The sequence below is a fragment of the Schistocerca cancellata genome, chromosome 8 (assembly GCF_023864275.1).
Source record: "Schistocerca cancellata isolate TAMUIC-IGC-003103 chromosome 8, iqSchCanc2.1, whole genome shotgun sequence".
NCBI lineage: Eukaryota > Metazoa > Arthropoda > Insecta > Orthoptera > Acrididae > Schistocerca > Schistocerca cancellata.
Window position 1 is genome coordinate 227,303,375 of NC_064633.1, and position 26,860 is coordinate 227,330,234.

Sequence of the window (26,860 nt, forward strand, 5' to 3'; positions counted from 1 at the left end):
TAGAGGAAGACAGAGATTGGAATACGTCAAGCAAATAATTGAGGACGTAGGTTGCAAGTGCTACTCTGAGATGAAGAGGTTAGCACAGGAAAGGAATTCGTGGCGGGCCGCATCAAACCAGTCAGTAGACTGATGAAAAAAAAAGAACATGTGGAACTGTTGTATGGGACAACATGTTCCTGAAATGTAAAAGGACTGTTTGGAGTTCGTACGATGTTCTATTGGTAGTCCGTATTCGCCTCGTTTATTTGGAAGTAGCAAACGTATAGAGTACTACCCAACCATGATATTACAACGCTTGGCCTCCGTTGGCCGTGATCGGCACACGTGGGGATATTACAGTAAGTAGCTACAGTGGTGACTAAGGAATACGCAACGCATCGTCAATGATTTCAAAATGTTTCAAGCAGCTCTGAGCACTATGGGACTTTAACATCTGAGGTCATCAGTCCCCTAGACTTAAAACTACTTAAACCTGACTTACCTAAGGACATCACACACATCCACACCCGAGGCAGGATTCGAACCTCCGACCGTAGCAGCAGCGCGGTTCCAGACTGAAGCGCCTAGAACCGCTCGGCCACAACGACCGGTGTGAATGATTTCAGGACGGTTGTGGATATACTAAGAATGTTACAGCGATAAAAATTCACGGTAAGCCGACTAAAGAGCCCTCATTACCAGATGTAGTAGTGTTGTGGTTGCCTAACATATTCGTAGTTTCACAGAATAAATACAAACATCCGGAACAGAAGAATGAGGAAGCAACTGCACAACGCGTGCGGAAGTGTTAATAGCAATAATAATAACAACAACAACGCTACTTAGAATAATAAAGCAATCGTAAATCATTTAATTAAAGCAAGTCTCCGGTCCCTATTGTATACCAATTGGATTCCTTTCAGAGTGTGCTGGTACAGTAGCTACATAAATAGCAATCATAAATACAGCCACTCGCTGGTCGAAAGATCTGTACCTAAAAACTGGAAAATTGCACAGGTCACATCAACACTCAAGAAAGAATATGGCAGTAATACGCTGTATTATAGACCCACATCACTAACGTCTATTTCCAGTAGGATTGTGAAACGTATATTCTATACGAACATTATGAATTATAAAAAAAGCTATTTAATGACAAATAGTCAGCATGGATCCAGAAAATGTCGTTCTTGTGAAACACAACTAGCTCTTTACTCATGTAGTAATGCCATCGATAGACGATCTCTAGAGTCCCAGAAGGCTTTTTGACACTATTCCTCATAAGCGACTCCTCATCAGATTGCATGCTTACAGAGTATTGTCTCATTTGTGCGACTAGATTCGTGTTTTCTTCTCAGGAAGGTCATACTTCGAAGTAATTGACGACAAAAAGTCATCGAATCAAACAGAATTGTTGTCTGGAGCTCCCCAAGAAAGTTTTCGAGGCCCTGTGCTGTTGCTAATCTATACAAACTATTTGGGAGACAACCTGAGCAGCCCTCATGAGATCAGAACCAATTTAAAAATGATTTAGGCAAGACATCTGTATGATGAGAAAAGTTGCAATTAACTCTAAACAATAGAAAGTGTTAAGTTATCCACATGAGTGCTAAAAGGAATCCACTAAATTTCGGTTACACAAATTTGAAGGCTACGAATTCAACAAAATACTTAGGGATTACAATTACGATTAACTTACATTGGAACGGTCATATAGATAATGTTGTGGAGAAAGCTAACCAAAGATTGTGACTTACTGCGAGAACAGTTAGAAGATGGAACAGGTCTGCTAAAGACTATACCCACACTACGTTTGTCCGTCCTCTTCTGGTGTATTGCTGCACAGTGTAGGATTCGCATCAGATAGGGTTGACAGCGGACATCTGAAAAATTCAAAGAAGGACTCCTCGTTTCGTATTATCGCGAAATAGGGAAGAAAGTGTCACTGATATAATACGCGAGTCATTGAAGCAAGGGCGTTTTTCGTTGCTGCAGGATCTTTTTGCGAAATTTGAATCAACAACTTTCTCCTCCGAATGCGAAAATATTTTGTTGGCGCCCACATAAATAGGGAGTAATGATCATTTTAAGAAGAGAAATCAGAGGTCGCTCGAGAAGTTGAAAATGTTCGTTTCTCCCATGCGCTCTTCGAGAGAGGAACGGTAAAGAAATATCTCGAAGGTGGTTCGATGAACTCGCTGCCAGTCATTTGATTGTGAATTGCAGAGTTGTCATCTGATGTAGATGTAGATACAGTACCTAAAATATTATGTTAGCTATCACAAAGACGTTATAACATAAACAGCTTTAGTGACTACATTTCAGTTACTTAACTTGCTGATTGTCGAAGAAGGGTTGAGGTGCGTAAGTCAGCTTTGATCCAGTTCCCCCACTACAAATATCACCTATTGTCAGACAATTTGCGACGTGTCCATCAAAAAATAACGTAGTCGAAATACACAAAACGCTTTTAAGATCAGTTTATTTCATCGCAACACATAAAACTGGTTATGGGTTTAGCTTTACTAATAATGACATTGTCTCTGATATAGTAAGTAAGTAAGTCGAAATATCACCGTTTTCGTATTAAAATTTCATGTAATATACATTGATAATAATACTGTAATTATTTCTGTTAGTTATAGTAGATTACAGTATATCTTTCGACGCAGACATGAACACTGTATCTTTACATTGGGCTCTACCGTAATTACAATTATTCTTGTGTACTAAGTTTACAAAGGATGGTTTCAGCCTGTGTTTACATTATGTTTGACCTATTTTTGGTGTGTGACACAATCTTTTTATAACGTGACCAGAAGTGAATACTACTGGTTTAATTTCATCGTAAGTCAACTAGTTTGCATAGATATAGTAAACTAGCAAAGTACAGTCTAAACTTCTCCACATATATAACTTCGCGTAGACATCGCGTGATAGTATCGCAATCACCAATACGTATGGAATGATGCTCTGTGCTTTATACTGTGCTTCTCTGTTACACACAACGCGCATAAGAAAAAGAAATTAATATGCTAAATTCGTACTCACACATAAGAAACTATGTAATGTTTAGGAAGAATTTCTTGTTGATAACAACAGAAATTGTTCATGTTCTTTTCAGTTAAGCTGTTCGATTCAAATTTGATATTTTCAGGAATATTAATTTCTTTTTATCGATGTGGCCGGAGCTAAAGTATATTCTGTGTACAAAAGATGTACCTGGTCAGCTGTGTCAATGCAGAATAGATTTGCCGAGATAATGCCCAGCTGTATGTTTCTTTAATTACTAATAATTTCCTACATTCTGAAAACTGAGAATGTAGACGTACGCACTACTAAAAAGTAAAAAAGAAAAGCAATTATCGGGCTTTAGGTTGCTTCGAACACATAACAAAGCATGGTTTTCTCAAAGGTGCTAAATTTCCGCCTTCCTCCGACCAGTGAATCGGTACATTCAACCGTTTTTGAGAGTCTTCCAGTTTATGCAGTAATGTATGGCGCTGAAGGTATCCATTTTTCACCTAGGCAGAGAATTGTTAGTGGGTATAATAGCGGTGAGTGCCAAAGTAAACAAATGAAATAAGAGATTGCTGCGTTTCACGAAAGATATCATTCTTTACATACAGGGTGGTTCACAATGTTTTGAGGATTTTAAAATTGAATAGCGCGCGCTAAAAGCAAAATACAGCGACGGTGGCACCGTAACAAGTTTCATCCCACATACAGGTTAGTAATCATGTACTGATCGAAGCACGATCGTGCGTTCGCGATGGAGTGCTGTTTTCGCTACGGCGAATCTCCCATGCCTTTCGTAAGCATTTCAAGATTCAGCAGCGACGTCCACCATGCTCGTGGAACAATATTGAACTGCGTGAGAAACTTCCTTGCGAACACCAGTGCATAGAATCTAATGTCAACCGACCCAAGGAAAACAGAACTCCCGAGAACACACTTCGCTCGCCTTATGTAACCGTGCTGGACTATACTTGCAGGGTTGTTTGAAGACAATAGTGTACCGTGACCGGCTGAGAAGCTTGCAACAGTTAACAGATGGAATTGGCGATAAAATTTCCAGAATTCCCCCAGCAGTTACGAAAGATGTATTCAAAAACTGGATGAGAACCTCGAGTATTGGTAGCCGCGAATGGTCGTCATTTGTCTGATGCAGTACTTAATAAGTAATCCTGAATAAATTTTGCACCTTGTGGAAAATGTTCAACTTTGTTTCTCGATTAATGTGTGTTTTATTCAAATTTGAAATCGTTAAAATATTGTGAAGCACCTTAAACGTTCTGGATTCAGTGTACGGGGTTAGTTGACAACGTAGACCCTGTGTCCGTAAAATTTGTGACTGCTCTGTCTGCAGGTACTGGACTTGCAGACCGCAAAGTGTCTGGGTCCAGGGGTGGACGGTGAGCTGTGCTTCAAAGGGCTGGCCGTAATACCGGAGTTTGTGGACGAGGAGGGCTGGATCCACACTGGAGACGTGGGCCACTACGACGCTGATGGCAACTTCTATGTCGTCGACAGAGTAAAGGAACTCGTCAAATACCGCGGTGTCCATGTGAGTTTTAGGAGTTACTTCTGTATTCTTGGAAATAAAATTACTTCCTATTCTCTTTTATGTACATTAAATTTAGTTATAATGAGATTAAAGACTGTAGAGACCGACGTCACTTATTCTGATTTTTAAGCACAACAACCTTTAACAAGGTGACCTGCTTTGGAAAGATCTTTAATTCGCTGTATCAGTGAAACTACCTATTTTCCAAATAAAGATATATAAATACGAAAACCACCAAATATGGCATGTCAGCTTCGCAAACAATGCAATCGTCATGGTGGTTGCTTAATTTCCTTCTTGTGATCTTGTCAGCCACTCAAAGTACAGGACATGTAGCTGAGATTGTGTTTATGAGGGCAGCAATAGCAGAGCTTCAGTTGCTACATGTGAAAAACAAAATGTTTGGTAAACTCAAGCTGCCGCCAGATTAATTTCAATGTCTGCAAAGCTAACATCCCAGATTTACTAGTACTCATATTTATGTTGCGTGTTATGGAAATATGAAGTGCCAGTGATACACTGTCCTAAAGATCCCTCCAATTTTAGTATGTTTGTTCTACTAAAGCTGTGGGAAATATGATGCCTTTCTAGTGTAAGGTTATCATCATCTGTTATTCCTGTACCTTTCTTCTGTCTTACAGTTAGTAAAAATGTGTGTGTGTGTGTGTGTGTGTGTGTGTGTGTGTGTGTGTGTGTTTCTGATGAACCTTACGTATTTCTTATAAATAATGCAGACATTTTAGGCATGACAATACTGAAAATTATGCAGTATTGACAATATATTTACCTATTTTTGATAAATAATTCAGCTGGTTGGTATACTTTTGAACATGTTGCCAATTCACACAATTCAGGTCATTTGACATAGTAAAGATGTTGGCTCTGAGACTACTTAGTATTTGGCTGCTTTGTCTACACAATTTAAGTAATCCAGATATATTTGAACAGCCACCAGTCTACTCAGTTGATCTCATTGGGATAAATTTGACATGGCACCAGTTCAGGTCATTCAGATGCTTTGACTGTTGTTCCAATTTACACATTTACGTCGTTTTGTTACTTTTGAATAAGGTGCCAATATACACAATTCAGTTTGTTGGGATAGTTTTCAACATAGTGCTAACTGACACAATTCATATAAACAATAATTTACGAATATGTGTGTGTGTGTGTGTGTGTGTGGTGACTTGGGTTACATACTAATTGGCTGTTTTGTTCTAATAGCAAAGGTGTTGAACGGCGTAACTGGGCCAGTTCTGCGCCATCCTGTATTTTATAAAATTTCTCTCTGTCACAACTGAGCTACTTCTTCATCTTACAATTTTGTATTTGCCGCCATCGACATCGTAGAATTTTGAATTTTCCCCTATCGCCATCTGGGATCGCATCATCTTGAATTGTGTCATGCAGGCAACCTCAGCATGTGACCACATAAAGTTATCCTGATAGCACATTTCTATACTATTATACTATTGGCCTCTTACAAGGTGTCCCAGGATGAATGGCCAGTACTCAGAGATATGACAGGAACCATCATTCAAAGTAAGAAAGTATAGTAAATATCTGTAAACTGCATACCTTAAGAAGTATGAGCACTTCATCATCATTGATACTGCAAGCTCTTTGCTCTCCACATTTTGGGAGGCTGTAGCTTGGACAAATTAAAAATGGACCAAGTGCGAATAGGACTCTGGTGCAGAATTCGTAATACACTCCTGGAAATGGAAAAAAGAACACATTGACACCGGTGTGTCAGACCCACCATACTTGCTCCGGACACTGCGAGACGGCTGTACAAGCAATGATCACACGCACGGCACAGCGGACACACCAGGAACCGCGGTGTTGGCCGTCGAATGGCGCTAGCTGCGCAGCATTTGTGCACCGCCGCCGTCAGTGTCAGCCAGTTTGCCGTGGCATACGGAGCTCCATCGCAGTCTTTAACACTGGTAGCATGCCGCGACAGCGTGGACGTGAACCGTATGTGCAGTTGACGGACTTTGAGCGAGGGCGTATAGTGCGCATGCGGGAGGCCGGGTGGACGTACCGCCGAATTGCTCAACACGTGGGGCGTGAGGTCTCCACAGTACATCGATGTTGTCGCCAGTGGTCGGCGGAAGGTGCACGTGCCCGTCGACCTGGGACCGGACCGCAGCGACGCACGGATGCACGCCAAGACCGTAGGATCCTACGCAGTGCCGTAGGGGACCGCACCGCCACTTCCCAGCAAATTAGGGACACTGTTGCTCCTGGGGTATCGGCGAGGACCATTCGCAACCGTCTCCATGAAGCTGGGCTACGGTCCCGCACACCGTTAGGCCGTCTTCCGCTCACGCCCCAACATCGTGCAGCCCGCCTCCAGTGGTGTCGCGACAGGCGTGAATGGAGGGACGAATGGAGACGTGTCGTCTTCAGCGATGAGAGTCGCTTCTGCCTTGGTGCCAATGATGGTCGTATGCGTGTTTGGCGCCTTGCAGGTGAGCGCCACAATCTGGACTGCATACGACCGAGGCACACAGGGCCAACACCCGGCATCATGGTGTGGGGAGCGATCTCCTACACTGGCCGTACACCACTGGTGATCGTCGAGGGGACACTGAATAGTGCACGGTACATCCAAACCGTCATCGAACCCATCGTTCTACCATTCCTAGACCGGCAAGGGAACTTGCTGTTCCAACAGGACAATGCACGTCCGCATGTATCCCGTGCCACCCAACGTGCTCTAGAAGGTGTAAGTCAACTACCCTGGCCAGCAAGATCTCCGGATCTGTCCCCCATTGAGCATGTTTGGGACTGGATGAAGCGTCGTCTCACGCGGTCTGCACGTCCAGCACGAACGCTGGTCCAACTGAGGCGCCAGGTGGAAATGGCATGGCAAGCCGTTCCACAGGACTACATCCAGCATCTCTACGATCGTCTCCATGGGAGAATAGCAGCCTGCACTGCTGCGAAAGGTGGATATACACTGTACTAGTGCCGACATTGTGCATGCTCTGTTGCCTGTGTCTATGTGCCTGTGGTTCTGTCAGTGTGATCATGTGATGTATCTGACCCCAGGAATGTGTCAATAAAGTTTCCCCTTCCTGGGACAATGAATTCACGGTGTTCTTATTTCAATTTCCAGGAGTGTATTAACAAAAGACAACCTCTAACTACAAAAACAGTAGAAATTGCCTGAAAGTGCTCACGACGTTTTATGGTGAGCATTACTACGTGTGATTCTAAAATCAGTCACTGAACTGAACCACCGATCAGGAACAATCACGTGTTTCTAGGTACACTATCCTTCAAGTAATGCAATCTCCTCTACCATTACAACTACTGTCTCATCAAAATTATCCAGACACCTCTACGTACTGAGGAACTGGGCACCACATATCACTAGAGGCAATATAATAGGAGCCAGCGAGTATTGAGTTGTCAGTAGAGAAGCAATAATAGCAGAATGGGGCGTCACGAGTGCTCAGTGACTCAGAACGCGGATTAGTATTGGATGTCCCCGGAGTATCAAATTCATCACGCACTTTTCAACTCTTCTATCATCACGCACTTTTCAACTCTTCTACAGCTGTCCCAGGCAACTCTTGGTGGTGCGACTGTGAAGGTACAGCCACATCTAAACCAAGATCAGGCAGACGTCATGTAACGACAGACAGAGACGTACAGCGTTGCGGAGGAAAACTGCAAAAAATCGCATGAAATCTGCGGAAAGAATCACCCGTGTATTACCAACAGTTCGGCTAGCACAATGACTGTGCGTAGGGAGTCAGAAGGAATGGAATACAACGATCGAGCAGCTCCCCATAAGCCATAAATTTCTACAATCAGTGCCAAATGACGCTTGGGGATGATGAAAAATCGAAGCCATTGAACAGTGAACAACTAGAAACGAGAGATATGGAGTAATCCGATAGAAGAGTCTGCGTTTGGCGAAAGCCTGGAGAACGTTACCTGCCATCATGTGTAGCGCCAACAGTCAAGTACGGATTAGGAGCGGTCGCCTTATTGCGCTTCAGAAAACGCTAAATTCGAAAGAATATGAACACATTTTACGGTACTGTGTCTTGCATACAGTATAGGAATAGTTCAGAGACGGTGATTGTATCAATATGACAGTACAACCTGTCATAAAGCATTATCTGTGAGGCAATTGTTCGTGGACAATAAAATCCTTGAAACGGGCTGTTCTGCTCCGAATCCCAGCTTCAGTCTAATGGAATGTGTTAGAACGTTGACTTCGCACCAGACCCCATTGTCGTGTATCACTACTCCCTCTGGTTTCGGCTCTTGAGGAAAAATGGGCTGGCATTCCTCCATAGAGATTCAGAAACCTCCGTGGAAGTGTCTTTAACAAAGTTCAAGCCATCATGAAGACTAAGGGCGGGCACATCCCTTATTAATGTTTGCTAATGGATGTTCGATCAGACAATGTTACTCTCACCCAACATGTCGCCACCGCCTCTAACAAACGCCATTATTTCTTTCTCATGCAACACTGTCCTTCAATCCATTGTGTTCACTTCAAACGTCCACTCATATAATTAATTATTAGTATCCTTTACTATGACTTTCTGTCTCTCTCGTTTGTCCAACAAATGCATTTACACGTTCCTCCACACATTCTTGCCTTCCAGCTATCTCCACCTCCTCGTTTTTCGCATTCTACTCTGACTTTACAGTGATATTAATTTCTCTGCTCACAATACTGACACAGATATACAAAATTTATTATATCAGATAAGATAAATGACGTTTTTGAAGTGTTTTCGGATATTCAGATGGGTGACATCTTCCAAGTGGTGCGATATCTCGGCAGACTAACTCACTGACGAGCTAGATTGTGGAAATACAGCATCGTTTGGGCGATGCCACACAGGTGAATATGTGAGAACATTTCAAAATCTTCGTACATATAAATTACTTGAAAAATACGTAATTTAATAAATACTGAAAGGAAAATCCATCCCAGAGCCATTGTTTTGCTGCTACAAACCTGCTATCATACAGCTCGACCAATGAATGCTGTTCATGGAAAGACAATAGTCGGTTTCAGAACTGCTTGAGGTCCTTGTTCTATATTTAACTGCAACCCGTAGAAACTCGTGCTAAAATATTTTTTAGGTCTCGAACGATCACGTTGTGAACGCAGTTCGACGCTCAGAAGATGAAAGAGGCAGCGAGTTGGGAACGCATTGATACATGCGCTGGAACAAAATATTACCCGCCTTTTCTGAAAATATGTTCATGGATGCTGTTACATGGAAACTACAGCTATGACTGACATGATGAAGTTCAAGTGACGTAAAAATATTGCCCCATCTCTTCAGCTTAATGACACTTCCGGAATAATGTTGGCAACGATTTTTCATTTGTGTGCAGATTGTATCACTTACTGTTGTCTAAGCAGTTTATAAAAACTCATATTGGGCCTGCAAGTACAGCAGCGAGTTTTTTTGTTACGATAAAGCATTATTTTATTTATTTAAAACATCGCAAATGCTTAAGTTTTCCCGTTTGTTTCTTGCATGCAATAAGGATGCTACGTCTCCATGCGTATTATTTACGTATAATTTTATATGACATAATGTGTAAATAATATATCAACTTTTGTAAATGTTAAGCTATACCACACTTAATAATTGATTGTACTTCGAATTTCGGATTGTTTCATGGTTTTTTATTCCGCATGAAGATACTGTTATGGTTATTATTAAGCGAAATCGACAATAATAATAAAGGAAGTATGTAGACGTGCGTGTGATGCATTTCATAAAGTACTTAACGGATGCTGACAATTGCTTTCAGAAAACGTTTAGTCAGCATGCATGTGCCCAAGTCCCACTAGATAAAAAATAAGAGCAAATGGGTCACCTTAAATGGCAAACAACGAAACTCAATGCTGACAGTGAGGTCTAGTAGACGAGCAATACAGGGTGTTTCAAAAAGAATTTACGTATTACAATGTATTATATTGTCCAAACTATCGATCGCTGCGCCTCGGCCCGGCTATTCGAGAAACGAATACATAGTCTAGTTTATATTAATAGCCGCTAGCTGTCTTGTTGTCTTCTGTTTTGCTTGGTAACCATCATCTGTTTAAAACGGCTACTCCGCAGCAGAAATCATTTTGTGTTCTCGAGTTTGCTAAGTTCAATTCTGTGATTACAATGCAAAGACGTTTCAGGTAGGGGTACCAAACTGAACCATTCCGAATGGATGGAACATTCGCAGATGGTATCGACAGTTTCTAGATACAGAATGTGAATGTAAAGGAAAGAGTCCTGGGCGCCCTCCTGTTCCTGAAGAAAATATTGCACGAATTCCAACTGCTTTCCAACGTAGTCCTTCAAAATCAACTCGTCGTGCATGTCTCAGCTGGGATAAGCACGAAGACAATTTCACGGGACAACCCCCCACTGGAGACGCCAAGAGCATGAATATCTGAACGAAACTCTACCGAAACGTTGGATTGGTCGTCAAGGAGCTGGCGACTTAGCATTTTACAGCTGGGCTCCACGGTCACCGGATTTGACACCCTCTGACTCCTTCGTTTGGGGCTTCGTTAAAGACAACGTTTATGTACCACCATTCCCACAGAACCTGGAAGAGTTGAAGAACCAGATCCGTACTGCCATAACATCAGTGACGAAGGACATGCTTGCCCTAGCACGGGAGAAATTTGAATATCGATGTAAAATTTGTTCGTGCCGCAGATGGAGGACATATCGAAAATCTGTAATCTTAACTTGAGAGGTTCGTAAATACGTGTGTAGAGTTTCATATTCGTATATGTTAAAGTTTAATAAATATATGCATTCGAAATACCTATATCCTTTTTGAAACATCCCGTATTTTTCCAAGGGCCAATATATACAACCACAGGGCGGAAGTAGGTCTGATTCCGTGTGATGATGATAATGTGATTTGGGTGTACAATACTAGAACTAAAATTGTATAAGAGGCAGTATACTAAAACTTCAGCTACAGTTAAAATGTAAAACTTGCCCCTTTCCCAAGTAGATAATGATGCACGAAAATCATTCATTTTGTCAATTCTAAAATTTGCAATAAAAAGAAAAAAGGCATTGGAAGAATGAAACTACAATAATATAACACACTGAGTCTGGCTGATCATGGCATAAAAACGATGAGCTAGCTGCTCCACAGCATACTAAAATCTCCAATCTACGAGCTTACTCCGGAGTCCAGACAATACTCAAAATTTTAAAGCTTAAGCACCCTCATCTTCTCATCAGGTAAAAATGAGGGCAGATCTCTATCCAAATTTGTTCCTGCCCTCTCTTCACACTATAATATGCGCTCAGTTAAAATACGTTGTATACAATTTTAAACATGGTTGTGAAACAGCAACCATACAAGATTATGATAAGCATAAAACAACCAATTTCAACAAATTTGGTTGCAACCGGTTGGCTGTTTTATACTAATCACATACAGGGTGTTACAAAAAGGTACGACCAAACTTTCAGGAAACATTCCTCACACACAAATAAACAAAAGATGTTCCGTGGACATGTGTCCGGAAACGCTTAATTTCCATGTTAGAGCTCATTTTAGTTTCGTCAGTATGTACTGTACTTCCTCGATTCACCGCCAGTTGGCCCAATTGAAGGAACGTAGTGTGACTTCGGTGCTTGTGTTGACATGCGACTCATTGCTCTACAGTACTAGCATCAAGCACATCAGTACGTAGCATCAACAGGTTAGTGCTCATCACGAACGTGGCTTTGCAGTCAGTGCAATTTTTACAAATGCGGAGTTGGCAGATGCCCATTTGATGTATGGATTAGCACGGGGCAATAGCCGTGGCGCGGTACGTTTGTATAGAGACAGATTTCCAGAACGAAGGTGTCTCGACAGGAAGAAGTTCGAAGCAATTGATCGGCGTCTTAGGGAGAACGGAACATTCCAGCCTATGACTCGCGACTGGGGAAGACCTAGAACGATGAGGACACCTGCAATGGACGAGGCAGTTCTTCGTGCAATTGACGATAACCCTAATGTCAGCGTCAGAGAAGTTGCTGTACAAGGTAACGCTGACCACGTCACTGTATGGAGAGTGCTACGGGAGGACCAGTTGTTTCCGTACCATGTACAGCGTGTGCAGCCACTATCAGCAGCTGATTGGCCTCCACGGGTACACTTCTGCGAATGGTTCATCCAACAATGTGTCAATCCTCATTTCAGTGCAAATGTTCTCTTTACGGATGAGGCTTCAGTCCAACGTGATCAAATTGTAAATTTTCACAATCAACATGTGTGGGCTGACGAGAATCCGCACGCAATTGTGCAATCACATCATCAACACAGATTTTCTGTGAAAGTTTGGGCAGGCATTGTTGGTAATGTCTTGATTGGGCCCCATGTTCTCCCACTTACGCTCAATGGAGCAGTTTATCATGATTTCATACGGGATACTCTACCTTTGCTGCTAGAACATCTGCCTTTACAAGTACGTCACAACATGTGGTTCATGCACGTTGGAGCTCCTGCACATTTCAGTCGAAGTGTTCGTACGCTTCTCAACAACAGATTCGGTGACCGATGGATTGGTAGAGGCGGACCAATTCCATGCACTCCACGCCGTCCTGACCTCAACCCTCTTGACTTTCATTTATGGGGGCATTTGAAAGCTCTTGTCTACGCAACCCCGGTACCAAATGTAGAGACTCTTCGTGCTCGTATTGTGGACGGCTGTGATATAATACGCCATTGTCCAGGGCTGCATCAGCGCATCAGGGATTCCATGCGACGGAGGGTGGATGCATGTATCCTCGCTAACGGAGGACATTTTGAACATTTCCTGTAACCAAGTGATTGAAGTCACGCTGGTACGTTCTGTTGCTGTGTGTTTCCATTCCATGATTAATGTGATTTGAAGAGAAGTAATAAAATGAGCTCTAACATGGAAAGTAAGCGTTTCCGGACACATGTCCACATAACATATTTTCTTTCTTTGTGTGTGAGGAATGTTTCCTGAAAGTTTGGCCGTACCTTTTTGTAACACCCTGTATGTTGTACAGTAATTTATGCACCAGAAGACTGGTGGAGGCCGGCCGGAGTGGCCGAGCGGTTAAAGGCGCTACAGTCTGGACCCGCGCGACCGCTACGGTCGCAGGTTCGAATCCTGCCTCGGGCATGGATGTGTGTGATGTCCTTAGGTTAGTTAGGTTTAAGTAGTTCTAAGTTCTAGGGGACATGACCACAGCAGTTGAGTCCCATAGTACTCAGAGCCATTTGAACCATTTTTTGACTGGGGGAGGGGAAGAAGGGGTGGTGTCTTCTTGTTGCTGGAGTACGAAGCTAATGTGTTACTGGACTGTACCCTATTAGGAGGTTGGAGTCACGTTTACTTCATCACATCGGAGTGACCTATATGAGTTATGCCACAGACAGATAGTTGGCCCCACTGACTGTAGTTTGTTGTCCCTCTGTGTTAGCTACTGCTACTCCTACAGTTGCATGGCTCTTTGACTCAACATCGAAATGGCAGCATGCAGAGCAACGGAACATTATGTGAAGTCATGTTCCCTGCGTCCCCATGAACCGAAGCTTCTGCTGAGGTGAGATGGCTTGCGCGCCTCACCGACAAAGGTAGCTGCACATAGCTCGAACCACAGCGCAGGTGTATCTGTGGAGACGCCAGACAAATGGGTGGTTCCTAAACAGGGATGTAGTATGATCAAATAAAAGAAATTTTTCACATAGTTTAGCGAGATGAAAATTGTGGTAGAGGATGGAAATACGATAATAGGAACAGGAAGAGAAAGAAAAAATGGACCCAGAGAAAGGAATGAAATAGGAAGCCTCCTAGTAGAGTTTTGCACAGAGCATAATTTAATCATCGCCAATACTTGATTTAAGAATCATTAATGACGAATTGATCCATGGAAGAGACCTGAAGATGACTATATAATTATAAGACATTTTTCTAATCGGCTGTAAAACTTATTCAGGAGCAGATGTGCTGACCACAATTTATTGGTTATGGACCATATATGAAAACTGAAGGATTTACAAAAAGGAAGGAAATTAAGGTCGGGACCTGAATGCACTGAAAGAACCAGAGATTTTAAGTTTTTCAAGGAGGGCACTGGGCAACGATTGACTGAAACAGATGAATCGAATAGGCTAGAAGACGAATGGATAGCTTAGAAAGATGAAATACTGAAAGCAATAGAGCATCAAAATGGTAAATAGACAATGCCTAGTGAGAAAATTTTGGATATAATAGGGGATATTGAATTTTGATGTTGAGAGAAGACAATATAATTATGCAGCAAATGAAGCAAACAAAAGGAATTACAAACGTTAGGAAATTGAGTTTGGCGGAAAGTACAAAATGGCTATGTAGGAATGGCTGAAGGACATAAAGAAGTGTATAGAAGCACGTATAAGTAAAGGAACGATAGATACAGCCTATGGGAAAATTAGAGAGAAATTTGGAGAAAACGGAAGTACCTGTATTAAATTCACGAGCTCAGACGGGAAAACAGTACCAAACAAAGAAGGAAAAGCTGAAAAGTAGAAAGAATGTACAGATGCTGTAGCTAAACCAAGATTACTCTCTAAATTAATCTTCTTGTCAGTAATGACCACGTTCGTAGAAAATATAGAATATCGAACAAAATTTGGATTCATCTGTTAAAATATGCATGAAATCAGTCGAAGAATGTTAAAATATGAGGAAGAAATATGATTTCTCACTAATTAAATAAGTAAAATGTCTGGCGTATTTTGCTGGAATAACTAAAAATAATAAAATTTTATTCTTCCTAGAATTTACCAAATAGAAGCGTCGCTGGTAGTAGAATAATCAACGCAAGGAAACAAGTTCTCTCGTGGCTTTGGAACACTGAAGTATAGTAAGTCTTTTTAATGTAAACAAAGTTTTTTCAGTGGGAAACTATCAAGTTTACAGCTTTCCCGCAGTCTTAACGCTTTACCATTAGAAATACATCTACAGACTGCTGTGACAAGTCAAAAGTATCTCTCATAACGAAGGACACTTTACTGCGCGTGTATTTCACTAACATTTTGAATGAAACATTGTGTAAGACAGTACAAAATCTCACCAAACATACCAAAGAAAGAGCAACACGTAAAGATACTGCTAACGCCAATTTAAGTATAATAATAAAACAAAAGATAGAAAATGAAGCCGAATATTTGTTATTTCTATAGGAAGTCAAGACTTTGTAAATCGTGCATGCAAGTGCTAAAATAATTTATCGTAGATAAATATCATTTGCATTAAAATCTTACTGCAAAAAGCATAACACAATGATTGAAGTTTTATGTCAGTGCTTCAAACTGCTGGAAGAAAATTATTTCAGTGGGTTTGTTACTGAATTATACGAAGTGCATAACAATAAGCAGGCATACATGTGATTTCAGCAAAACGAACTGAGGTTTTATTTTACAAATCGTTATAAAAATAACAGCGAGACGAGAGTTACTTAACAATTATAAAGTTCGCCGATGGGAAACCTAGCTGTGCGATGTGGCGAGTGTTGTCCCACGTTGGCTGCACACAAACAATCTCTGTAATTGTAATGCCGTTGCAGCTTATCTAGAAAGCGATAGTATGTACACTACTGGCCATTAAAATTGCTACACCAAGAATAAATGCAGATGATGAACGGGTATTCATTGGACAAATATATTATACTAGAACTGACATGTCATTACACTTTCACGCAATTTGGGTGCATAGATCCTGAGAAATCAGTACCCAGGACAACCACCTCTGGCCGCAATAACGGCCTTGATACTCCTGGGCATTGAGTCAAACAGAGCTTGGATGGCGTGTACAGGTACAGCTGCCCATGCACCTTCAACACGATACCACAGTTCATCAGGAGTAGTGACTGGCGTATTGTGACGAACCAGTAGCTTGGCCACCATTGACCATACGTTTTCAATTGGTGAGAGATCTGGAGAATGTGCTGGCCAGGGCAGCAGTCGAACATTTTCTGTATCCAGAAAGACCCGTAAAGGACCCGCAGCAAGAGGTCGTGCATTATCCTGCTGAAATGTAGGGTTTCGCAGTTATCGAATGAAGGGTAGAGCCACGGGTGTTAACACATCTGAAATGTAACGTCCACTGTTCAAAGCGCCGTCAATGCGAACAAGAGGTGACCGAGACGTGTAACCAGTGGCACCCCATACCATCACGCCAGGTGATACGCCAGTATGGCGATGGCTAGTACACGCTTCCAATGTGCGTCCACCGCGATGGCGCCAAACACGGATGCGACCATTATAATGCTGTAAACAGAACCTGGATTCATCCGAAAAAATGTCGTTTTGCCATTCGTGCATCCAGGTTCGTCGTTGAGTACACCATCGCAGGCGCTCCTGTCTGTGATGCAGCGTCGAGGTTAACCGCAACCATGGTCTCCGAGCTGATAGTCCATGGTGCTGCAAACGTCGTAGAACTGTTCGTGCAGATGGTTGTTGTCTTGCAAACGTCCCCATCTGTTGCCTCAGGGATCGAGTCGTGGCTGCACGATCCGTAACAGCCATGCGGGTAAGATGCCTGTCATCTCGACGGCTAGTGATACGAGGCCGTTGGGATCCAGCACGGCGTTCCGTATTACCCTCCTGAAGCTACCGATTCCATATTCTGCTAACAGTCATTGGATCTCGACCAACGCGAGAAGCAATGTCGCGATACGATAAACCGCAATCGCGATAGTCTACAACCCGACCTTTATCAAAGTCTGAAACGTGATGGTAAGCATTTCTCCTCCTTACACGAGGCATCACAACAACGTTTCACTAGGCAACGCCGGCCAACAGCTGTTTGTATATGAGAAATCGGTTCGTAACTTTCCTCATGTCAGCAAATTGTAGGTGTCGCCACCGGCGCCAACCTTGTATGAATTATCTGAAAAGCTCATCATTTGAATATCACAGCATCTTCTTCCTGTCTGTTATATTTCACATCTGTAGCATGTCATCTTCGTGGTGTAGCAATTTTAATGGCTAGTAATGTAGATGTAATAAAAGATGCATATTATCTTCTGGTTGGAGTAAGGGTTTGTGGTCGATGATGCAACACCAATGTAATCCGTACTCAACAATGTAAAGTGTACTAACTTCTCTGATTGTATAGGCACAGGCGACCATAGTTCGAGCTAAGTAGTTTTTGTATATAGTACGCGGTTCGGAGAATTGAGCTCATCACTGAAATCAGTTCACCCGCCAAAGCCATACCGCAACTTCACTGCTTTCGTGTTTTCCCACGATATGTTAGTTCACAGTAAGAAGGACAATGACACTGGTACACAATTCAGAGTATGTGGTCAATATTGAAATCAGTTCACTCGATAAACCTGTCTTTTCACTTTCACCACTTTTACATTTTTCAAAAATGTTCAGATGTGTGTGAAATCTTATGGGACTTAACTGCTAAGGTCATCAGTCCCTAAGCTTACACACTACTTAACCTAAATTATCCTAAGGACAAACACACACACCCATGCCCGAGGGAGGACTCGAACCTCCGCCGGGACCAGCCGCACATTGGATGACTGCAGCGCCCTAGACCGCTCGGCTAATCCTGCGCGGCAAGTTTTACATTTTTCCACGTTACTTCAGTTCAAGATAAAACACAAATGGACACACTGGAATTTTAACACGGCAGCTCGCGTTAGTGCTTTCTAAACCATCCCCATAATAAATGGATTTCTGCACTATTTCCCGGGTTCGATTCCCGGCGGGGTTAGGGATTTTCTCTTCCTCGTGATGGCTGGGTGTTGTGTGCTGTCCTTAGGTTAGTTAGGTTTAAGTAGTTCTAAGTTCTAGGGGACTGATGACCATAGATGTTAAGTCCCATAGTGCTCAGAGCCATTTTCTGCACTATTTCCGTATCACAATCTTTATATCTTTACGTCATTAAGTGAAATATTAATCCAAGACATGTTACACATAAATACACCTTGTCAACTATTTTTTCAGTCCACAATACAACGGTAACAGGCTGTATTTCCGCGGTCATAAACTCGCTTCACATTTTCGCTCACCGGTAAACAACCAATCCACCATAACTGCTGTCCATTCATTTTTATACCGAAAGTCGCTAGCTATCGATAATTCACACTCTCGCTCCCTCAAAATATAATCCACAATTAAATTTTATTAAACATTTTCAGTAAGCAAATATGATTCTAACATAAACAAACAGTATTAAATAAAAAAACCAGTAAGTACAGCAAAATAAAAACCAAAAAGTCTCTGACAGTTACAGAAGATACGCAAACTGTGATGCACTACTATTTTACACAAATATTTTCAAATACGTATACAAGAGTGTGCTGAAAAGTAGTCCCTCCGAATTTTTTATGTGAAAACTCAAAGCTTTCCATATAAAACAAGCGTTATTAACATTTTACATCTTTATTCTTCATGTTTACATATTTATTTCTTAACATTGTCACATTGGCGACGAACACACAGTTGAATGTTTGACTTCGTCGATGGAGCCACGACCTCACCTCTGTTTGCACCGTTTCATCCTTATCAATGTGAAGCACTCGAAGGTGTTCTTTAAGGCAGGTATTACACTATCAAATTTTCTTTGAGAAAGCTTTTTTCCAAATAAAATCTGATAGTGTGATGAGGATCTTTGTCAAAGTTAGGACTTGGTCAAATTTTCTTTGATAAAATTTAGCGCATCGACTTAGATTTGATCAAATAAAGCGTTCGTCTTCTGTTTACTGCATGGAGAAACGTAACCGATTGGAGCGCTAGCATCGCTGCAGCTGTTTGGCATGTTTATCAACATGGTTTCGAAATTTACATGGTTCGTCGCATCCACAACGAAATTGATAGAAAATTCGAGACATTTAAAACACTGTATAACTTGCGGCATTCTGAATATAAAAATAGAGTAAGGAGAAAGAGCTACGAAAATATTACGGAGTCCACTAGTCGTGAAGATGTAATCTTAAGGATATAAAGGAGAAAACATACAACTTTTGTTGAAATAAAAATACGTTAAAGTATGTACTAAACTGTTATTCGCTTTAAGATGTTCCTCCTACAGTGCTTTATAAATAGCTTTGCCCCGTTTCCGGTGTTACAAGTATTTTCGTCAATATGCATTGCGCTCTTCGAATACTTTCTGTTATGGTTTATGGTAGGCCTATAAAAGACAAGAAATGATATATTTATAAGTTTAATGAAACTCAAAACATTGTAGATGTGGCTCAAATGGCTCTGAGCACTATGCGACTGAACTTCTGAGGTCATCAGTCGCCTAGAACTTAGAACTAATTAAACCTAACTAACCTAAGGACAATTCACACATCCATGCCCGATGCAGGATTCGAAACTGCGACCGTAGCTGTCGCTCGGCTCCAGACTGTAGCGCCTAGAACCGCACGGCCACTCCACCCGGCTCATTGTAGATGTGAAAAAGATCAGAGATGATAATAGTTTTTAAGTAATAAGAATGTAAACAAAGTTCAGAGATATAATTTGTAGATATTATTAACACTCGAGTCCGCCAATCTGTAAACTACAGTAGCTTTCTCCTGTTTCAAGAAATCGAAGTATTACGGTTGTCTATCTTTTACGGATATGGCAGTTCTGAGGTGTGTCCCGCTTCGTAATATGAGGAGTCACATACCGAAACGTACTCTTGTCCACTCGCACGTAATTTTGATACGACTTTATGTCCTCGTCTTGCAGCTCCCGTTACAGATTTTGTTGTATGCCTTTCTTGTCTCGCCGTGAAACCAACGGCTTCACCCAAATGCGTTCACTTTTCCTTTTCTTCTGTTCCTCTTCAAAATATAATGAAAATGGAACTGCTGTACACGAAGCTGTGGAGCAAGTAATAAGTTTTCGTCGGCCAATCTAAAGGAACTTCGACGAAATATTTGATGACACTGTAATACTCCCTTTTGTGCCACGTCAGAGATCTTTTTAAGAGAAAATTTGATCAAATTTCTTTGTGAAAGAGAATTTGATAGTGCAGTACAAACCTCAGTTTCGGATACAGATTAAAATTGGATGGGGCCAAGGCGGGACTGTATCGAGAATGATCGATTACAGTGAATCCAAGGCTTCGGATTGTCGTAGATATCGCAGCGCTCGTGTGTGATCTGACATTGTGATGTTGAAGGAGAGGGTGCGCCATGAGTGGATAAACTCTTCGAATTTGGGTTTTCAGTATTTAAGGGTCTCCCAAGCACCGACATAGTTACCGTTAAACACCGCACCGTCGCACGCCATAATTTAGAGCTCTCTAGCGCCAGAGATTTGTAACTTGCGCCAGTGAAGCACGATAGCCGACTGTGTAACATGCATGACATATGACACCTCAACCGATGTCGAGAACAGAATAAAAAATTCGGAGGCATAAGTTTTCAGCACACCTCCGTAGACATTTGTGTTTATAGTGTTATCTTCACAAAGGGCTACACAAATAAAATGAATTCGAAGACAATAATATTGAAAGGGAAGAGATGGTAGATGTAGATGATATGAGAGACTTGATAATGCGAGAACAATTTGATAGAGCACTGAAGGTCTTGAGTCGAAACAAGTCTCCTGTAATAGACGACGTTGCCTCAGGACTACTGATTGGGAGAGCCAGCCATTACAAAACTGTTCCATCTGGAGAGAAAGCTGTGTGAGATAGACGACATAGCTACAGACTTTAATAACAAAGTAATAATTCCATTTCTAAAGAAAGCAGGTGCTGGCAAGTGTGAATGTTACCAAATTGTCAGCTTAATAGGTTATTGTTACAAAATGTGGAATACACTATTTGAAATTCTGAAGGTAGGAGGAGTAAAATGCAAGGAGCGAAAGGTTAGTTGCAACTTTTACGGAAACCAGACGGCATTTATAAGAGTCAAAAGGCATGAAAGAGTAGGGAGTGAAATCGGATTGTAGCCTGCTCCTAATGTTATTCAGTCTCTGCATTGAGCAAGCAATTAAAGAAACGAAAGAAAAATTTGGAGGAGAAATTAAAGTTGAGAGAGAATAAATAATAACTTTGAAGATTTGTTGATGACACTGTAGTTCTGTCAGTGAAAGCAAAAGACTTGGAAGAGCAGGTGAACGTAATAGACAGTCCCTTGAAAGTAAGATATGATATGAATATCAACAAAAGTAAAACAAAGGCAATTGAATGAAATCGAACTAAGTCAGATGATGCCGAAGAAATTAGATTAGGAAACAGGGCACTAGAATAGTAGCTGATTTTGTTGTTTGAGCAGAAAAATAACTGATGTTGCAAAAATTAGAGAGTATATAAAATGTAGACGTGCAATGGCAAGAAAGGCGTTTCCGATAAAGAGAAATATGTTAAGAACGAATTTAAATATAACTGTAACGAAGTCTTTTCTTAAGGCAATTGCCTTTGAACGTGGACAATGAATGGTTCGTACAAGAAGAGAATAGAAGTCTTTGAAATGTGGTGCTACAGAACAGTGCTAAAGATTAGATGGGTGGATAGCGAAACTAATGACGAAGTAATGAATAGAAATGGGCGCAAAAGAAATTTATGGCATAACTTGACTGAAAGAAGGGATCGGTTGATACGATACATCCTGATGCATCAAGGTATCGTCAGTTTGATAAAGGAGGGTCTAAACATTCTGCGTGGTGTCTGTTTGTTCTATATCGTGTCTCCCTACCACTGTCGCGCAACGACGCTTTGAGTGTGTTGTTTAGGGAATTGACTAGTTTGAACCTGGGACCTGTTGCTGGTAAGAAGACGTCAGACCACACATCATATGCAGAATTCAGAAGAGTTCAGTGAGACTAGCGATGATATAACCAAATACTTAATGATTTCAGCGTCAGCTCCACTGCACTCCCTGTAAAGGAATCTTAATACTAACTAACTTTAGTGGAAGGGGTTCAAGGCTTTCCTATTTTTAGTTAGCTGGTAAAATAACGTCGAAAAAGCAGTTAAGTTTACCATTGGAAATTTTATTCTACTCACAAAATATCGTTTATAAATTGCACTATTGATAAAAGGAAATGTTTTAATACAGGATGGTAAAAACCAACTGCGTTCAATAAAAATGTGAATGAATATTCCCTGAGTGGGTTTCCAAGTTCTACAATGGATCGAAGGATGACCAATGCCATATCACATCTATAATCTAGGTTTAAATTAAGTTTCACAAAAGAGAAAACTATCAAAATGGTCTACAGTGACCCTCAATTATCTTTAATTACTTATCTAACTTGTCGTAAATTACAGTGGCTGATGTGGCTTCTCAATAACTATATAACAGAAAAATCATCGAGTTTCAGATTTTTACCTCAAGTGGCAAATGTGAACACCATGAGCTTTAATTGACGATCGACACTAGTATTACGTAAAGGGGATGTAACAGATGAGATTTCTGCAGTTCTGAGTGAAGCATTATGCGCTCAAAAATGCGGCATCGCGTGCGTTCATTACCTTGTCGGTGTTCGTCAGGGGGCGGCGGCGGGCGCAGCTCCGTCCAGCTCGCCCTCTCGGAAGCAACTCTCTCCTCACTTCTCCTTACTACAATTTACCAAAGTTGGTTTAAAAAAAAACTATCTGGCTGTGTTTTCATCTGACCAATCAGGGTCTCAATGTTAACCTTAAGATCCGCCTACAAAAATTCTGTCTATCCAATGAGAAACGTTATACTCTTCATGGTGGGGCAATGTTTTTAAAGTTTGCAACGTAACAGAGACACGAAAAAGTCTCATGCTAAAACTTGCAGCTGGTGTGGTCCTTTAGTGTTATCGTAAGATCTATACTGTTCTTCTGGAGGGCTCTATCTTTTAACATGTGCTGGGGGGTGGTCCTAACGTAACAGAGACGCGAAAAAGTTGAAACGTCCCCTTAGAACAATTTATACAAGACTGTGCTTAAACTGACACACAATATTATTTAGCGCAACGCAATCTGACTATCAAAGATCCCTGCAAAAGAATGGCCCTGAGTAACATTAAACTATACCTTTCAGAAATCACTTACCTCACAAAAATCTTCGTTACTCGAACTACTGCAATACAGCGAGCGCCACTACTGCCAGCTAAATAAAAGATTCAAACTACGGAAGGCACTAACTACTGATAGAGATAGTTAGCAAATGAAAGATATTAATAGAGAACAAACAATGTATTTACCTTAATATCATCACAAGTCATAATATATGTAATTTCAAAACTCCGCCATCTCTCTCCTCACATCCACCACTGCTGGCGGCTCACCTCTAACTGCACAACGCTACGCGCTGTTAACATCCAGCTGCCCTCTACAATGGCAGACAACAATGCAAACTAGTCACAGACTGCACACAGCACAGCCAGTGATTTTCATACAGAGCGCTACGTGGCAAACAGCCTACTTACATAGCCCCCATGCTCCCCACAAAAAAAAATTTTACAACGCTACGCGCTGTTAACATCCAGCTGCCCCTCTACAATGGCAGACAACAATGCAAACTAGCCACAGACTGCACACAGCACAGCCAGTGATTTTCATACAGAGCGCTACGTGGCAAACAGCCTACTTACAAAGTCTCACGCTAAAACTTGCGGGTGTTGTAGCCCTTTGTGTGTTATCGTAAGATCTATACTGTTCTTCTGGAGGGCTCTAGCTTTTAACATTGGCTGCAGGGTGGTCCTAACGTAACAGAGACGCGAAAAAGTCTCACACTAAAAACTTGCGGGTGGTGTGGTTGTAGCGGTTAGCTGGTGATGCGGGTGTCCGTCCCTTATCATAGGGCCTTCTCACTTAACACAGTTCTGCTCTCAGCTTCTGTTCTCGTTTCTCCCCTCGGAACTGCGTCTGTCTCACGGTGGGAAGGTATGACATGCATTTAGGCATTCTTGTGTTAGTCTGTGTTATTCCATTTGCTCACTTGTTACTCGTATTAGTTTGGTTAATTTAATGTCACGATTTATTTGGAGCTATGTGATATACTACTGGATTTGTTTATCATGTCAGGGTTTTCATGGAAGGTGTTGGATTTGCCTGACACCTTACATATCACTACCCTTCGAACTTAATTTTTGCACTGAAGTTAGGTAATGGTTGAATCGTTGTCTAAGCCAGTCAAAACTTATTGCTTTATCTAAATCTTTTTGCCTACTGTTCAGCCACATTATTCTGGTTCTATGCTAATTTGTATTACTAATTTATATATTTATATTCTTCCACATTATTCTTAAAATGACAAGAGAAGAATATTTTTATGCTATTATTAATTTTTAATTATTTTCTTTCTTTATTTAAGTGTGAAGTTTGTTTTTTAAGAAGTTTGTTATCAAAAGTGAGGAGTCTTTCACATCGATTTTATTAGAAATATTGTTTTTATAAGTGTAGTAATTAAGTAAAATCTATTCCTAACGCATTTTCTAAATATCATGTACAAGTAAAATGTTTTTGTTTCTAGACACTCATTTCAACATTGTTACACTAACAAATAAGAATTATTTCCAAGATTTGCTTTGACAAATAAATATACATACACAAATATTGAGATATTATCCTAACAAATGGTACAAATGTTAAAAAAGGGAAAACCTCCAACAAGATAATTTTTTACTTTGTTTTTTTTTTTTAAGGAGAAAATAAGTAAAATATAGTTCTTCGTTTATTTTTATGAGGAGAAAATAAGTGGCATATAGATTTAATGTTTATTATGCCTTACTTTTGTTCTTTATATACTGTCCATTTCAGAATTAATGACTTATTTTTATCGATAGTCTATTTTTTATTTAAGTCCATAGTCAATGACTGTTATTTTGTAGTTTATTAGCTGTCTGGTGTGCTTAACTTATTTAGTTTTTCACACGTTTCTTTTGCACAATTCCTACATCACATAAATTGATTTCACACATTCACACAATCCTATGAATGTTTAAGCATGAGGTTGGCGAATGTTTTTGCACGAAGGTGATGGACTTGAGCGAGATGGATGTGGACAAGTATTTGATGTACAGCTTCGTTCGTCGTTCCTTGTTGGCTTTGCAAGTGTGTGTTGCTGTTGTGGAGGTCCCATAATGGAATGGAGCTGTGGGTGCAGAATCTCGTGGTTTACTGGCTTTGTATGCGTAAAAGTCATCGTTACGTGTCGCTGAAAGCGGTCGTTTTTCGTTGTAATACTTTGCAGACGACTAGTTTACAAAGGATAGGGATTTGGGAAGGTATGTCGTCTATTCTTCACCCATCTTTTTTCTTGGTCTCAATCTTGCGAATCTTCAACTTCTGTTCTTCCTGCTTTTTCTCTGCTTCTTACTTGATTCTTGGTTCTTCTCTAGGCAGGATATGGAAATATTTATTGATAACTAGTCGCTTTGAAGTTCTCCTCCTAGTAACAGTTTGATAAATGGTTTGGACATGTCATTTCTACTTTGTGGACGTTTTCTTCAGTTTCGTGCATCAGCGTGCTGTTTAATAGCGGTAGTGTGACTTTTACACATATTTTTTGCCAGTGGTGGCTTGCCCAAGCGGTTTTCTGGTCGGGCCGTTTTTTGCTCTCTCCGCTGAGTGGGGGCGCTCGGAGACCCTTCCGGCGTTCAGCGTCCCATCGCGTCATTGCAGGGCTCCGCTACTGTGCAGGTCCGTGTTCCATCCCAGTAGGGTTCTGCCTAGCGGGCAAATTTATTGCCCACTCTACGAGGGCCCTCTGTTGGTCTCCCTGTCCTTTCCCTTCTCTTGACGCTTCTGCCTTATAGGAATCGTGTCTTGCTAATTACGTCCTTTTCTTTCTTGATACTTCTCGCATTGCAACTTGTGGGTGGTTGCATCTGGTCTTTGCTGGAGTTTTTACAATGGTTCTTACAAAAAGTTTTACTTATAATCGTCTAACATATGTCTAGAACCTACATTGTTTTATGTCTTGTTAAAAAGCTTTACAAATTTCGGCGCCCTTTTCATGTTACAATTCTAAAAAATTTTGAGTCTTAACTTATACAAGAAACCTCAAATTCGTTTTTTATTTTTGTGTAGTGTCGTGGTGTATAGCATTATAGTAAAAAAATGGTTCAAATGGCTCGGAGCACTATGGGACTTAACATCTATGGTCATCAGTCCCCTAGAACTTAGAACTACTTAAACCTAACTAACCTAAGTACATCACACAACACCCAGTCATCACGAGGCAGAGAAAATCTCTGACCCCGCCGGGAATGGAACCCGGGAATAGCATTATAGTATTTCATGCTGTTAGACTATCTATGCTTTATCCCTTCACCTTAATCTATGGTACTATTGGTGTTATTATTGAAACTACTTTCTTTTCCCACCTTCCTCTCTCTTCATTCTTCTTT

General features: G+C 41.1%; 1 protein-coding gene across 1 annotated transcript in view; it reads left to right on the forward strand.

Annotated features, from left to right (window-relative positions):
- LOC126095478 (uncharacterized) overlaps positions 1–26,860 on the forward strand; it is a 105,014-nt gene that overhangs the window by 59,324 nt on the left and 18,830 nt on the right. The window contains exon 6 of the mRNA XM_049910269.1: positions 4,352–4,549. Within this exon, the coding sequence (XP_049766226.1) occupies positions 4,352–4,549 (198 nt within the window). The remainder of the gene's footprint in view (positions 1–4,351; positions 4,550–26,860) is intronic.